The 12111-nt window shown below is 41.7% G+C and overlaps 1 protein-coding gene across 1 annotated transcript in view; it reads right to left on the bottom strand.

Moving 5' to 3' along the window:
* adam19a (ADAM metallopeptidase domain 19a) overlaps window positions 1–11867 on the bottom strand; it is a 251379-nt gene extending 239512 nt beyond the window's left edge. The window contains exon 1 of the mRNA XM_075450674.1: window positions 11648–11867. Within this exon, the coding sequence (XP_075306789.1) occupies window positions 11648–11780 (133 nt within the window). The 5' untranslated portion in view covers window positions 11781–11867. The remainder of the gene's footprint in view (window positions 1–11647) is intronic.
* Between the last annotated feature and the right edge of the window lie 244 nt (window positions 11868–12111).

The raw sequence follows: 12111 nt of genomic DNA, 5'->3' as shown, positions 1-12111 counted from the left end.
CATCACCACCACCACAGAAATAATGGCCTTCGAAAGCTCTCACATCATCCCACACAGATTCCTCTGGGCTCAGAGAGCAGGTCTTGAATTGCAAAGCATGTGGAGCCCAGGCCCTGGGCAGGCTGCGCTAAGTTCCTGGTAAATGGGCCGTGTTGCCGACAAACACTTTTGAGAAAACTGCTGAGCACGAGTTCATTTAAATCTCAAGAGAGCAAAAGTGCACGAGGAGTTCAGACAACTTTTATATTCATTTGATTGCAGATTGAGGAAAATAAAATTGACGACACAACACAGGGGGCTGCAGGAAGTGAGGTCACTACAAGGTGAGAAATGACAAACGCTTACATTGACCTAAACTGTGCATAAAGCACATACACTAACGGTTTCCCAGGTATATTTGTACCCATTTACGTGTTTTGGAAAATTTTAAAAATCCGAAATTGTAAAGCTACGTGCAGCATATCAGTTCAGTTGACAAGCTCTCTCTCTTACATACATATACAAACAAACTCATGCACACATGCATAACATTGGCTTCTTCTCACTCACAGCTGTGGGAGGAGACATCCCATAGTTATACTGCTATGGGCCCACACTGCTCGGAGACCTCTCATGACCTCTCCTCACTCTGCTCTCTTTTACTCTTCAAGTATGACATTATTGTTGTCATTAGCAGGTGTTTGTCTTTCTCAGCAGGTATCCACGGTCTGTTGTGATGGAGCTTTTTCTGTCTTCTCAAACCCCAGCTGGTCGAGGCAGATGACCGCCCTACGTGAGTCTGGTTCTGACAGAAGTTTCGTCCTGTTAAAACAGGAAGAAAGTTTTTTCTTTCCACGGTCGCCTCATACAGGCTCAGGATGGGAGATTGGATCATAGAGAAGTTTCGGTGCAATCTGTTATTCCTTAGCTAGGCAAATTTTTTAATTGGTCTGTATGAATTGGACCAATTTGGAATTGAAGAAACTAGAAGTTATGATGATAGAAAAAGGAACGGAAGAAAGAGGATTACTACAAAAGCAGACGATAAACATATCATTGTCACAAGTAAGAGAGATTTGGGAGGAAATCAACATGACAAGGTCAAAACCCACAAATGGAGCATCGCGTTAGTTCTGGCAGACCACGTAGTCAACGTGCCCTTTGCTTATTGGCTGACACCGACCCAACCCTTATGGCCAGCTGCGCTCAATGGGTAATCAGCTGCTGCTCGCAATTGGATGCTGGCATTTGGGGCACTTCATTTAAACTTGGTTTGCTGTCACTGCTCTTTTTGCTCTCTGCTTCCAGCCTTCCACAGCAGCTCCCGGCGTAGGGGCAAAAAGTTTTGCTTCTGCTTACAAGACGTAGCTCCGATTAGCATACGCGCCGATGCTAGTATTATTATTGTGCTGCTTACCCTGTCGTCCGGCATGGATCCCCGCTGCCGGCGGAGTCGGAGATTCGGCTGAGATGGACGCGTGGAGGACATCAGCCAAGCCAAGACGCGACACCGGGCGAGCTGTCACAGCGCGCCGCGGTCAGAGTCAAGGTAGGCCGCGGCGGGCTCCTGTATGTGGCAGGGCAGCCGCGGTTAGACACGCGGCTATCTTACACCGATTTCACATGATTTTGCGTGACTGTAGCTGTGTGGCGCGGGTCTTATGCCGGCACATTTGGATTACAAACCATCCTCCCGATTGGTCCGTTTGGATCCTCGCGGTGATGCTTCTAAGGTGCAACAGGTGCTACACACGGCTGTGGTATGTATACATTACAGTCTGATGGGTGCGGCGCACCTGTCGTGTCGGGGTGTGGAGTGTTTGTGCCTATGGGGTACCTCATGTCACGGTAGCCACAAGATAGCTTTGCAAGCCAGTTCGGTAACAGATAGCTGGCGCTACCTAACTGGAAACGTTGAACTAGCTAGCTACTGGCTAGCCTTTGACATCTTGAACTGAACCAATTGAAATGTGGCATTTCATTTCATTGTTGTTCTATGAACCGTTCTTAAAAGTCTGCTGGTTTGCGTTGGCTAGTATACTAGTGGTGGCTAAGGCTAGCAGAACTGTGTTGGATCCATACAGAGGAGTTCAGCTCTTAAACTCATCAAAATCACCTGCGTTCAACTATGTCAGAGAACAGACTCACAGGTTTAGCAATTCTCAGTATTGAGTCTAAACGTGCAAAAATTTAAATTTGGATGAGTTGTTAGGAGATTTGCTGCACAGCAATCGTTGCATACAGCTTCTGTAATTTGATTCTGTATAGCAATCAGTTGATATACATGTTTTGTATTGTTATTGGTAATGGAGCCTAAGTGTACTTGGCTGACTGAACTACCTTTGAATATTTATTCAACTGGTAAATGAGCTCTGGGAATTATAAATTTTTAAACAGGGGATACATTTTTAGGTGGCTCGGTTTTAATAATAAAAAAAAAAAAGACATTGTGCAGCTGTGCCTCTGTTTAAATAAAACAAGAGCCACTGGTAGGGCTTAACTTGCATGAAAGATACTGATTAAGATCGAAAATAATTTGGGATGAAGTCAAATCATTAAAACCGCTTCCGGAATTGATGGCATGAACAGCAATGACAGAGGTCATTTGTGTTATGCTTTATGGCTTGTTTAATTGTGTGGATAGAAAAAAAAAATGCAAGCTTACGGTGATTTTAACTTCCTAGGTGGGTCAGGTGAAGTGTGTTAAAAGCTCTGCTTTGCTTGGATGTTGCTCTGCTTTGCTTGGATGTTGCTCTGCTTTGCTTGAATGTTGCTCTGCTTGGCTTGGATGTTGCTCTGCTTTGCTTGGATGTTGCTCTGCTTTGCTTGGATGTTGCTCTGCTTTGCTTGGATGTTGCTCTGCTTGGCTTGGATGTTGCTCTGCTTGGATCTTGCCTGCTTTGCCCTGCTGCAAAGCGCTGTCGCTGCTGTGGAGACTGACCATATTTTTTATGGTGTACCTAAGTGGTTGAGGTCGATGCTTGCCCCAATACAATTGGTAGCTAATAATTCGTCGGGGGGTAGGATACCCTGGTTCCAACTAATCAATTGGCTGGTCTGCGTTCCGGTATGGTCAGTTGGGGGGTTGTAGGACACCCTGGTCCAACAATCCAATTGGCTGGCTGCGTTCCGGTATGGTCTGTTGGGGGGTTTGTTGCCTTTACAGCAAATGGAAGGCACTCCACCTGAGGATCCTGCTGTTCCCTGTCTTGGCTTTCATGGAGCTCATGGAAAAGTCGGGAACTTCCTCCGAACAGAGCCATACCGCCAAACATAATTGTATGCATTCAGAATAAGCTTCTGAAATTCATCTCTGTTTCTCGTCTCGTTTTGACGAGAGTGGTTCTGACAGAAATGGAGCATCGCGTTAGTTCTGGCAGACCACGTAGTCAACGTGCCCTTTGCCTATTGGCTGACACCGACCCAACCCTTATGGCCAGCTGCGCTCAATGGGTAATCAGCTGCTGCTCGCAATTGGATGCTGGCATTTGGGGCACTTCATTTAAACTTGGTTTGCTGTCACTGCTCTTTTTGCTCTCTGCTTGCAGCCTCCAACTCCCGTGCTCCACCGACTTCTCAGTGCCAAACAATGTCATACTGTTGTTCATTGTTGCTTGCTCTGTTCTAGGGGGTTTGTTGCCTTTACAGCAAATGGAAGGCACTCCACCTGAGGATGCTGCTGTTCCCTGTTTTGGCTTCCATAGAGCTCATGGAAAAGTCGGGAACTTCCTCCGAACAGAGCCATACCGCCAAACATAATTGTATGCATTCAGAATAAGCTTCTGAAATTCATCTCTGTTTCTCGTCTCGTTTTGACGAGAGTGGTTCTGACAGAACTGTGAAAAGACGTTTGAGAAAGGCTGTTCTGAAGGGTTGTGTATCTGCAAAGAAAAACACTACTTCTTCCACAGAACAAGAAAAAGAGTACAAAAGCACACCAGAATTGTACCTATGACGGCTGGAAACAAGTTCTCTCGACCGACAAAAGCAAATTTGAACTATTTGTTTCAAATCGCAGAGTCTACAGACAAATTGGTAAATGTCTTAAAGCACCATGCGTAACACCCACAGTAAAGCCTGGACATGGGTAGGGCTGTAGCGATACACTAATCTCACGATACGATAGGATACGATACAAGATATTCAGCCACCGATACGATTCGATTTGATTCGATTCGATACGATTCGATACACTTACATCATTATCTGGGGGGAAAAAAGGGACAGTGTGATTTGACATGAATCGTCGCTGATTGGACTGGTGGTCCAACCTTTGAACCGGAAGGACAACACAGCCAGACAAACAGAAACAAACGAACATGTCACAAACGTGAGAGCTGTGCACTTTATACAACATTTTTATGAACTAATTTATCACTGTTTTTCTATAATGTGACCCCCTGGCATTGTATTGTATTACCTTAATGTTCTGTGTTTTCACTAATTGTAACGGCTGACTTTTCAATAAAGTTTGCTTTTAAAAAAAAAAAATAATAATAATTAAAAAAAATAATCTATACTTGCAGCTGAAAAATCGATACTTTATCGGGAAACGAAATATCGATATATATCGCAGTATCGATAAAATTGCTCAGCCCTAGACATGGTAGTGCCATGGTATGGGGCTGTTTTGCTGGTGATAAAGTAGTATCATGAAGAAAGGAACAGTACCACTCCAGCATCATGCCGTTCCATCTGGACTAAGACTTGTCGGTCGAAAGTTTGTTTCGCAGCAAGATAATGACCCTAAGCAATTGTTCCAAGCTCTGTCAGGGTTACCTATACAAAAAATAAGAGGAAGGTGTTCTTCGAAAGGTGGTTTGCCTCCCTCAGTCTCCAGACTTTTCTCTAATTGAGCTTGTGTGGGACCAATTAAATCGATCAATCAGTAAAGGGCGTCCCACGAATCAGCAGTCTCATTGATTAACTTAAGTAAGTAATGCAATTCCTGGCACATACCTCGAAAAACTTAAATATAGTAAAAATGTACTATGATAAGAGACTCTTTATATGAATAATCATGTTTATTTTTTTGCAAAGCATACCAATGAAACTATTATCTTTTTTGTACAAATTTGATTTGGCTTCCAAACTTTTTGCCTGTACTGAAAAATCAAGCCACTTTTTAAACAAACCTCTGTTTGGTTACTTCCAGTATAACAACCCCTCACCGTTGCAGGCCCAACATAGAAAAACCTTGCACCAATGCATTGACTGAATGCACAGTTGTGACCTTAAGCCATGGTGTCAAGTCTCCAGGTCAAAGCAGGAGCTCATGGTCTCAACACGGGATCAAGAAAGGAGGCTGAAAAATCTTAGGAGAATCATGAATTGGACATTCTTCAGCTGTGTGCTATTGCATGCTCAACACGATGTAAAAAAAACTAGGATCTCGTGGAGTCATAGTAACTGACTTCATGTTCATTTCAAGTTCAATTATTACAGCTTTCATCAGACTGGCATGCTTTGAAACCAGATAGAAATGCCCCAGATTAAAATTTCAGGTAAAGACACAGCAAAAACAAAACACATGGCTACTTAACAAATCAATACAGTTAAGGCCAATGTCGTAACTGGTCTCATTCTAGTCAAGCACATGCTATCAACTTAGTATATTCTCATAACTCAAAAGCTAAACAGCCACACATACAAATAGGAAACACGGAAAACATCTCTACAGTTAGCTTCAGTAAGGATACATTCTCAGTGTTTGTGTTAAAGGATAAGACCGTTTTTTTTACATTGGGCCCTTGATTTCACATTATAACATGATGTTCTACTCACCCCTGCTTGTTGTTGGTCATTTGGAGCTGTTTCGAAGATATTCGAGAGGCGTCTGGCTGCTCTCTGGAGATATTCGGCCATGAAACGGTTTCCTATGGGCAAGCTTATACAGGCATAAACTATGCTGTTTATAATTTATTAATTACTGTACACTAGCACTGATAACGTGGAGGTGCGTCGCTTACTTAAAAAAATCTGGGTTACTAATTTAGAATTTTAGCCGAATGAATAAATAGGCAGCAGGTCTGTGGGCTGTCTGTGGCAGTAGCACGACGATGACGTCAGTAACACCCACTTTATGACAAAAAAATCAAAATTACAGTAACCCGGATTTTTTTAAGTAAGCGACGCACCTCCACGTTATCAGTGCTAGTGTACAGTAATTAATAAATTATAAACAGCATAGTTTGTGCCTGTATAAGCTTGCCCATAGGAAACCGTTTCATGGCCGAATATCTCAAGAGAGCAGCCAGACGCCTCGCGAATATCTTCGGAACAGCTCCAAATGTTCAACAACAAGCAGGGGTGAGTAGAACATCATGTTATAATGTGAAATCAAGGGCCCAATGTCAAAAAAACAGTTTTATCCTTTAATTTGCACTACGCTATTGCACTAACTTTTATTTGACTCTAATACTATGACCCACTGACCCTTCCCTTAATTTCACAGACATCTCAGATGTGAAAATGCTCGTATAGTCGCACAACTTCATTCTTTTTGCTGTTTCCTTACAGCCAGTGCCACTTTTCCTTTGAATTTGTTTGTTTCTTTATCATTAGTATTTTTTTCCTCTGATTAATTACTTACATTTCATCACACACACAAAAAAGTTTAACACCATTTCAAAGTTAACTTGACATTCTGTACCTGAGATATTTAAATCTACATTAAAGTTACTTTCAAATTAAAGCGACTTCTTTATTCTAACATTTTCACATGTTAAAATATTGCTTAAATGATTACAGATTCAATAACAAATCGAAAACTGCAAACTTTGAGAATGTAAGTTCATTCTTGATATCAAATGCCTCTTTACAGGCTTCTCAAGTGTAGATGCACCATTTGTATTTGTGTGTCCAATTTTTTTAAATTGTGTCTCATCTATTGATTTTAATTTCCTTTCTTTCTGCACACAGACGACTGACCAAAATTTGCATTACTTTTATTTACTAAAAGATTTAACTGTAAGCTCTTGATAGAACACGAATTATAATCATTCATTGATTATTAATTATGTCATTATTGTTTTATCATTACCTCCGCCAAGGAGGTTATGTGATCGCCCGAGTTTGTCTGTTGCTTTGTCTGGATGTTCGTCTGTTCGTGCTGCAATCTTGCGACCTGCCACAAGGTGGCGCGACCTCAAGGTGCCAAAGCCAAACAGAGCCAAAGCCAGACAGAATGCATAGTGCGCGGATTGAATGCATATTGCGCGGATTTGCTTTAATTAGCACAACAAAAGATTGCAACAGCAAGCCAGTGTGCATAACTGCATATAGCATGCCCAAAGCCAGACAGAATGCATAGTGCGCGGATTTACTTGCACGGCAAGCCAGTGTGCATAACTGCATATAGCGTAATGAGAACAGCGAACACTGCTTCCCGACAAAACATTATAATAATAATAATATTAATAATAATTAATAACGGCGAACACTGCTGTTCAATAATGAATAGGGAGAAGGGAATGCCTCTTCTGCTGACAGCGCCAAAGAACAAGTAGCCCACATCAGGAACGTATGTCCATATATGGCTCGCTATCCACAGGTGGCTTGGCGGTTGGCGGAGGTCTGCACTCTCTGAGTGCATTTCTAGTTATTATTGTTAAAGTATTGTTTCTATTATTTCATATTGTTATCATTTCATGGAAAATAATAAAGAAACATAAATGAAAGAATACATACAGTATATGTCTGTTTGCCTTAGGCTTCCTAAACTAAAAATGCACATGCAGACAAATGCAGACAATGGGGGCACAAATTGATGACATCATCAAAAGGACTGAAATTCTTTTGTTCCATCAGTAACTCTATCACATCGTGGAAAATTGCGTGAAAATATAATAAGCACGATTACCTTAAAGGTAGGGTAGGAGATCCTGGATTTTGAGTCCAGCGAAGCTGCATTTTGAAAATATACAGGTCAAAAGTCCCAACCCTTTTCTTCACTTTCCCCCCGAAGCCACGCCTCTAGAGTACATGAACGCGCAATGCTTGTTCACGAGCACGAAGGTGCACGAGCGCTGTTCTGACAGCAAGCATCGATCGTTGCCGTATTTAGTATTTAGTATTTAGTATATGCTAACTATACGTTTAATTATGCTAGGTGCTAGCCAAGCTGGCTCTAGTTTAGCTTCCTGCCAAGCTTCTGGACGCGTAATTCGTTCACGGAGCAGGGTACGCACACAGGGGGGAGGAGGGGGAGGGAGGAGCAGATTGCAGTTTGATAGACGCATCAGAATCCAATCATCGTTAACGGTCCGTTCAGTATGATTGGATAGTGTTTTTCCTAGATTGTACGTTCTAGAGGCCACTAAAACTTTTAATTTTTGTGTCAAAACTTTTAATTAATTGGTTGCAATGGGGGTGTGAAGAGTATTTCAAGCAATATGTAAAAAAATGTTCCAGAAAAAGAACCCCTACCCCACCTTTAAATAATAGTGATCACATTAGTTTTTAGTTGAAACAGATGTAAATAAAACTATGTCAGTTAGTATCACAGTTTATGAAGTTTATGAACACTATGTGCCTCTGACTTGTTTTGTTATGCACATTCCCAGGTCTGAAACTGCCCAAGAACCCCTCTCACCACATTGTTTTGCTTAATGATCCTTTGATGGTGAACTTGTGGCCTCTTTGTGAAGTGTGTATAGCTGTAAATGTGCAGGGCTCACACAGATTTGTTTTTATGACGGTGGTGTCACATCCTACAACTGCAGTGGGAGCCAAAGAGCAAACAATTTGTCAAATTCTCCACAGTTGCTTTAAAGGGACACTGTGTAATTTCTTCCCCCATCTAGTGGTGCAATTTTATTTTGCAAAGTCGAATGAATTTGCTCTCTAGCGCCTCGCGTTTTCAAATGTGCGTTGCAACTTGTTGAACTACGGCAGGCGGTATGTGTCAACATTCTCTTTTTGGCTTTTTTGGCTACGAGGATCCCTTCTCTTTCTTTCTTAATTTTCTTAATTGTCTTAATTTCTTAATTGTCTTGGGCTGCTATGATTGTGACTGAGTTGCTTTGGCCTTTTTAAACTTATACTTTTATGTATTTCTTAACTGTGTGTTTCTATTGTACCTGTAAAGCGCTTTGTGACCCTGGTCTGCGAAAGGCGCTGTACAAATAAATTACTTACTTACTTACTTACTTACTTACTTCTCCTGTGGCGTGGCATAACTATGGTCTTCCATCGCGAACAAAAGTACAGGCCGTTCAGGCTGGTTTATACCAGAGAATGTCTAATGGCGTAGACTGGCTCTGTTTATACCTGCGTACAAACGTGAAGTCAAAATGACGTCATTTCCGCTTGCAGGGCTGGCGTTGGGGAAAACGCGATTCCAAGTGCTTTATGTCCCTCTCGGCACTTCGTGGTTTTTCATAGGACATGGCAGCCTCCATAGAGCTTGCCCGCTCTATGTAGATACAGACAAGTTATTCTTCGCTCAGGAGGATAAGTGAGATTTTTGACAGAGATAATTTTACACCAATGAGGACTAATTTATGAATGAATATGTTGATTTGAGCTAATAAATGACAATATATTACACAGTGTCCCTTTAATTGTAACACGAAAAGCTGAGTGCTGTTCTTTTCTTTGTTCCCTGTATTTTCACCTGAACATAGAAACAAATGCTGTTTGTCACAGGGGACGGCTTATTTTAATCAACTTGGTTGTAGATCGTTTAATGCACTAAAACTGCTGTTGAGGTAGTTTTTGGATTAAAAATGTCTCATTGAAAGAAAGTTTGAATCTGTGGAGGAAGCGAGGTTCACCCCTTTTATTAACCACTTCATCGGAACAAATCGCTTTATGACTCCCTATTCACAGTTCAGAACCTCTACTCAAACAGTATACTAGGGTGTGGCTGTGGTTGAACTATTAGTCTGTGAACAATCCTGCAGCTCTTGTGACTGGATCACTAAAGATGCTTGTGATAGAGGGACTTAGTTCAGCCTCCAACAGCTGTAGAAACTTGGCAACTGATAATCATTTAAACCTGTTACTCCACGTGGCCTTTGTGTATGATGTCTCATTCTCACACAGTACGTTAAACATAACCTCTATGTTGTTTTAGAGTAGGTTTGCTTCTACTTTCACCACATGCAAAGCATCACACTTTAGAATTTTGATTAATAATTAGTCAGGATGACAATAATTAATATGATGTATATATTTGTTTAACAAACTTAATAAATGAAAACGTATCCATCACATTGTCCCAGAATCTATGATCCAAATTCCAAAAATCATTTATGATGTCACAGAAAAGCAGCACATGTTCCACAAAGGCTCGTCTGCATTTTGCTAGTTAAACGTTTTTGCTATACAATGCACCAGTGCATGGATGGTGAAGCAGCACTTATCAGCCACAGTCTGAGGACTGACCGCAGTCAAACAATTAACATGCCACACAAAGACGGGTCTATTTTAGGTCTGCCGTGCTGAGACTGCCTCTGAATAGGGTGCATTCGAAGCTCCGCTGTGGGCTGATGTTTGTCCAGAAGCCACACACATGCTCTTAATTCCATTAAGTGGAGACATCTTTTTTTTGAATGGACAATATTGTTTGTGACTTGTTTTGCCTTGTGGCAGCTCAGGCCGCATGACCAGAGAGGATGATGCCTGCTCTGTCACACAGTTTGACTTTTCTGTAGGCTGAGGAAAGGTAGGTGCTGGATATGTTTCAGTCATTTTTAAACTTTTGATAGCTCACTGCCCACACAAACAGGATCCAAACCAACCCAGATGGTCGTGTCATCGCAAAAAGTCCACAAAACCATTTCTGTGACATCATCCGGAGTGGAATCTGGGCTCCTTTAACGCATGGGTGTGCTTTCTCTCCCAGCACTTCTCTGAACTCTGCCTTTTATGGACACCGCACAAAGGAGAACGGGGCTGTTCCTGCAGTAAAGCTGGAAAAAAAACATTGTAATCATCTGTGATTAAGCCTACGATCGGAAGCAGTTTTTTTTTTTTAAGTCAAAGGGTTGATTCTTTTGTAGAGAAAAAGTAGCCCATGGATCTGTATCAGATGCAGTGATACGTGCTGCAATCCAGTAAACCAAAACACTTTGGATTAAAGCTACTTGTTCACAGTAGAACATTTATATTTAAAGCTAACGTAAGAGCGTTTGTTTCCCGAAGAACTAATAATTGCTATAAAAGCTTTATTTGCCATAAAAACGTCAGCTGGGCATGGTAAACTTTCTTTCCCTCCCTGCTTCCTACTCGCGGGGGACAGCTGTTCGGGCTGATAGCGGCTCAGATTGTCAGGGTTCCATGGCGGGTTTGTACGCGTTCTGGGTTCGGCCAGGAGCCCAATACATAAAGGAGATATATATGTACACTATATCCAAGCTGTTCCCGAGAGGTTTCGTAGGGAATGCGGTGTTTTTTTGCGCTTTTGCTTCATGATTTTGGTCAGTAATTTTGCAGATTTTGAATGGAACTTGGCGCACGCAGCGCGCTTGTTCTCATAACGGATAAATAATAAGAAACAAGTTTGAGTTCTGTTACACTAAAACGTTTACCGTTTCAACTGAACAGATTTCACTTGGTTGACACACTTTAAACCCCTGAATGTATACATTTTTTTTAAATCATCTCCAATGCTTCTCGGCGGACGTTGGAAGAAGTTTTACAGCATGTTCGCTCTTTTCCTTACCTTGTTCTCCAGTGTCATCTCCACAGGCTCTTTCCAGTGTGCCGCTCAGCGACAAAAAAACGAGAAAAACGAGTAAACATCCACATTTTGCTGATGATGTTTGGACATTTTTCTGCCTGTGTTTACTGTACATCCCTGTGACCCTCGGTGGCGCCGGCAATCCCCCCTTTCCTCGCCGTTGTCCAACTCTGCCTCCCTTTCAGTCTGTCGTGCGTCAAAGCGCAGATGCTCCAATGAAGTACTTCCTGTTCAGACCATCAAAATAAACCAAGATTAACGAACATAAATACATTGCATTGCTAAATTCCTTCCTTTTCGCTCTGTCAAATCAAATCAAATCAAATTTATTTATATAGCACACTTCATGTACAAAACGATTCAAAGTGCTTTACATCAAATAAAAGCATTGCAGCAGGGAGGGGAATAAGCATTAAAAATACATTAAAGAATATAAAGAGAAACAA

Source organism: Odontesthes bonariensis, chromosome 19 (genome assembly GCF_027942865.1).
Source record: "Odontesthes bonariensis isolate fOdoBon6 chromosome 19, fOdoBon6.hap1, whole genome shotgun sequence".
Taxonomy (NCBI): domain Eukaryota; kingdom Metazoa; phylum Chordata; class Actinopteri; order Atheriniformes; family Atherinopsidae; genus Odontesthes; species Odontesthes bonariensis.
Note: the sequence above shows the minus strand (reverse complement) of the source record. Positions and strands in the feature narration are given on the sequence as shown.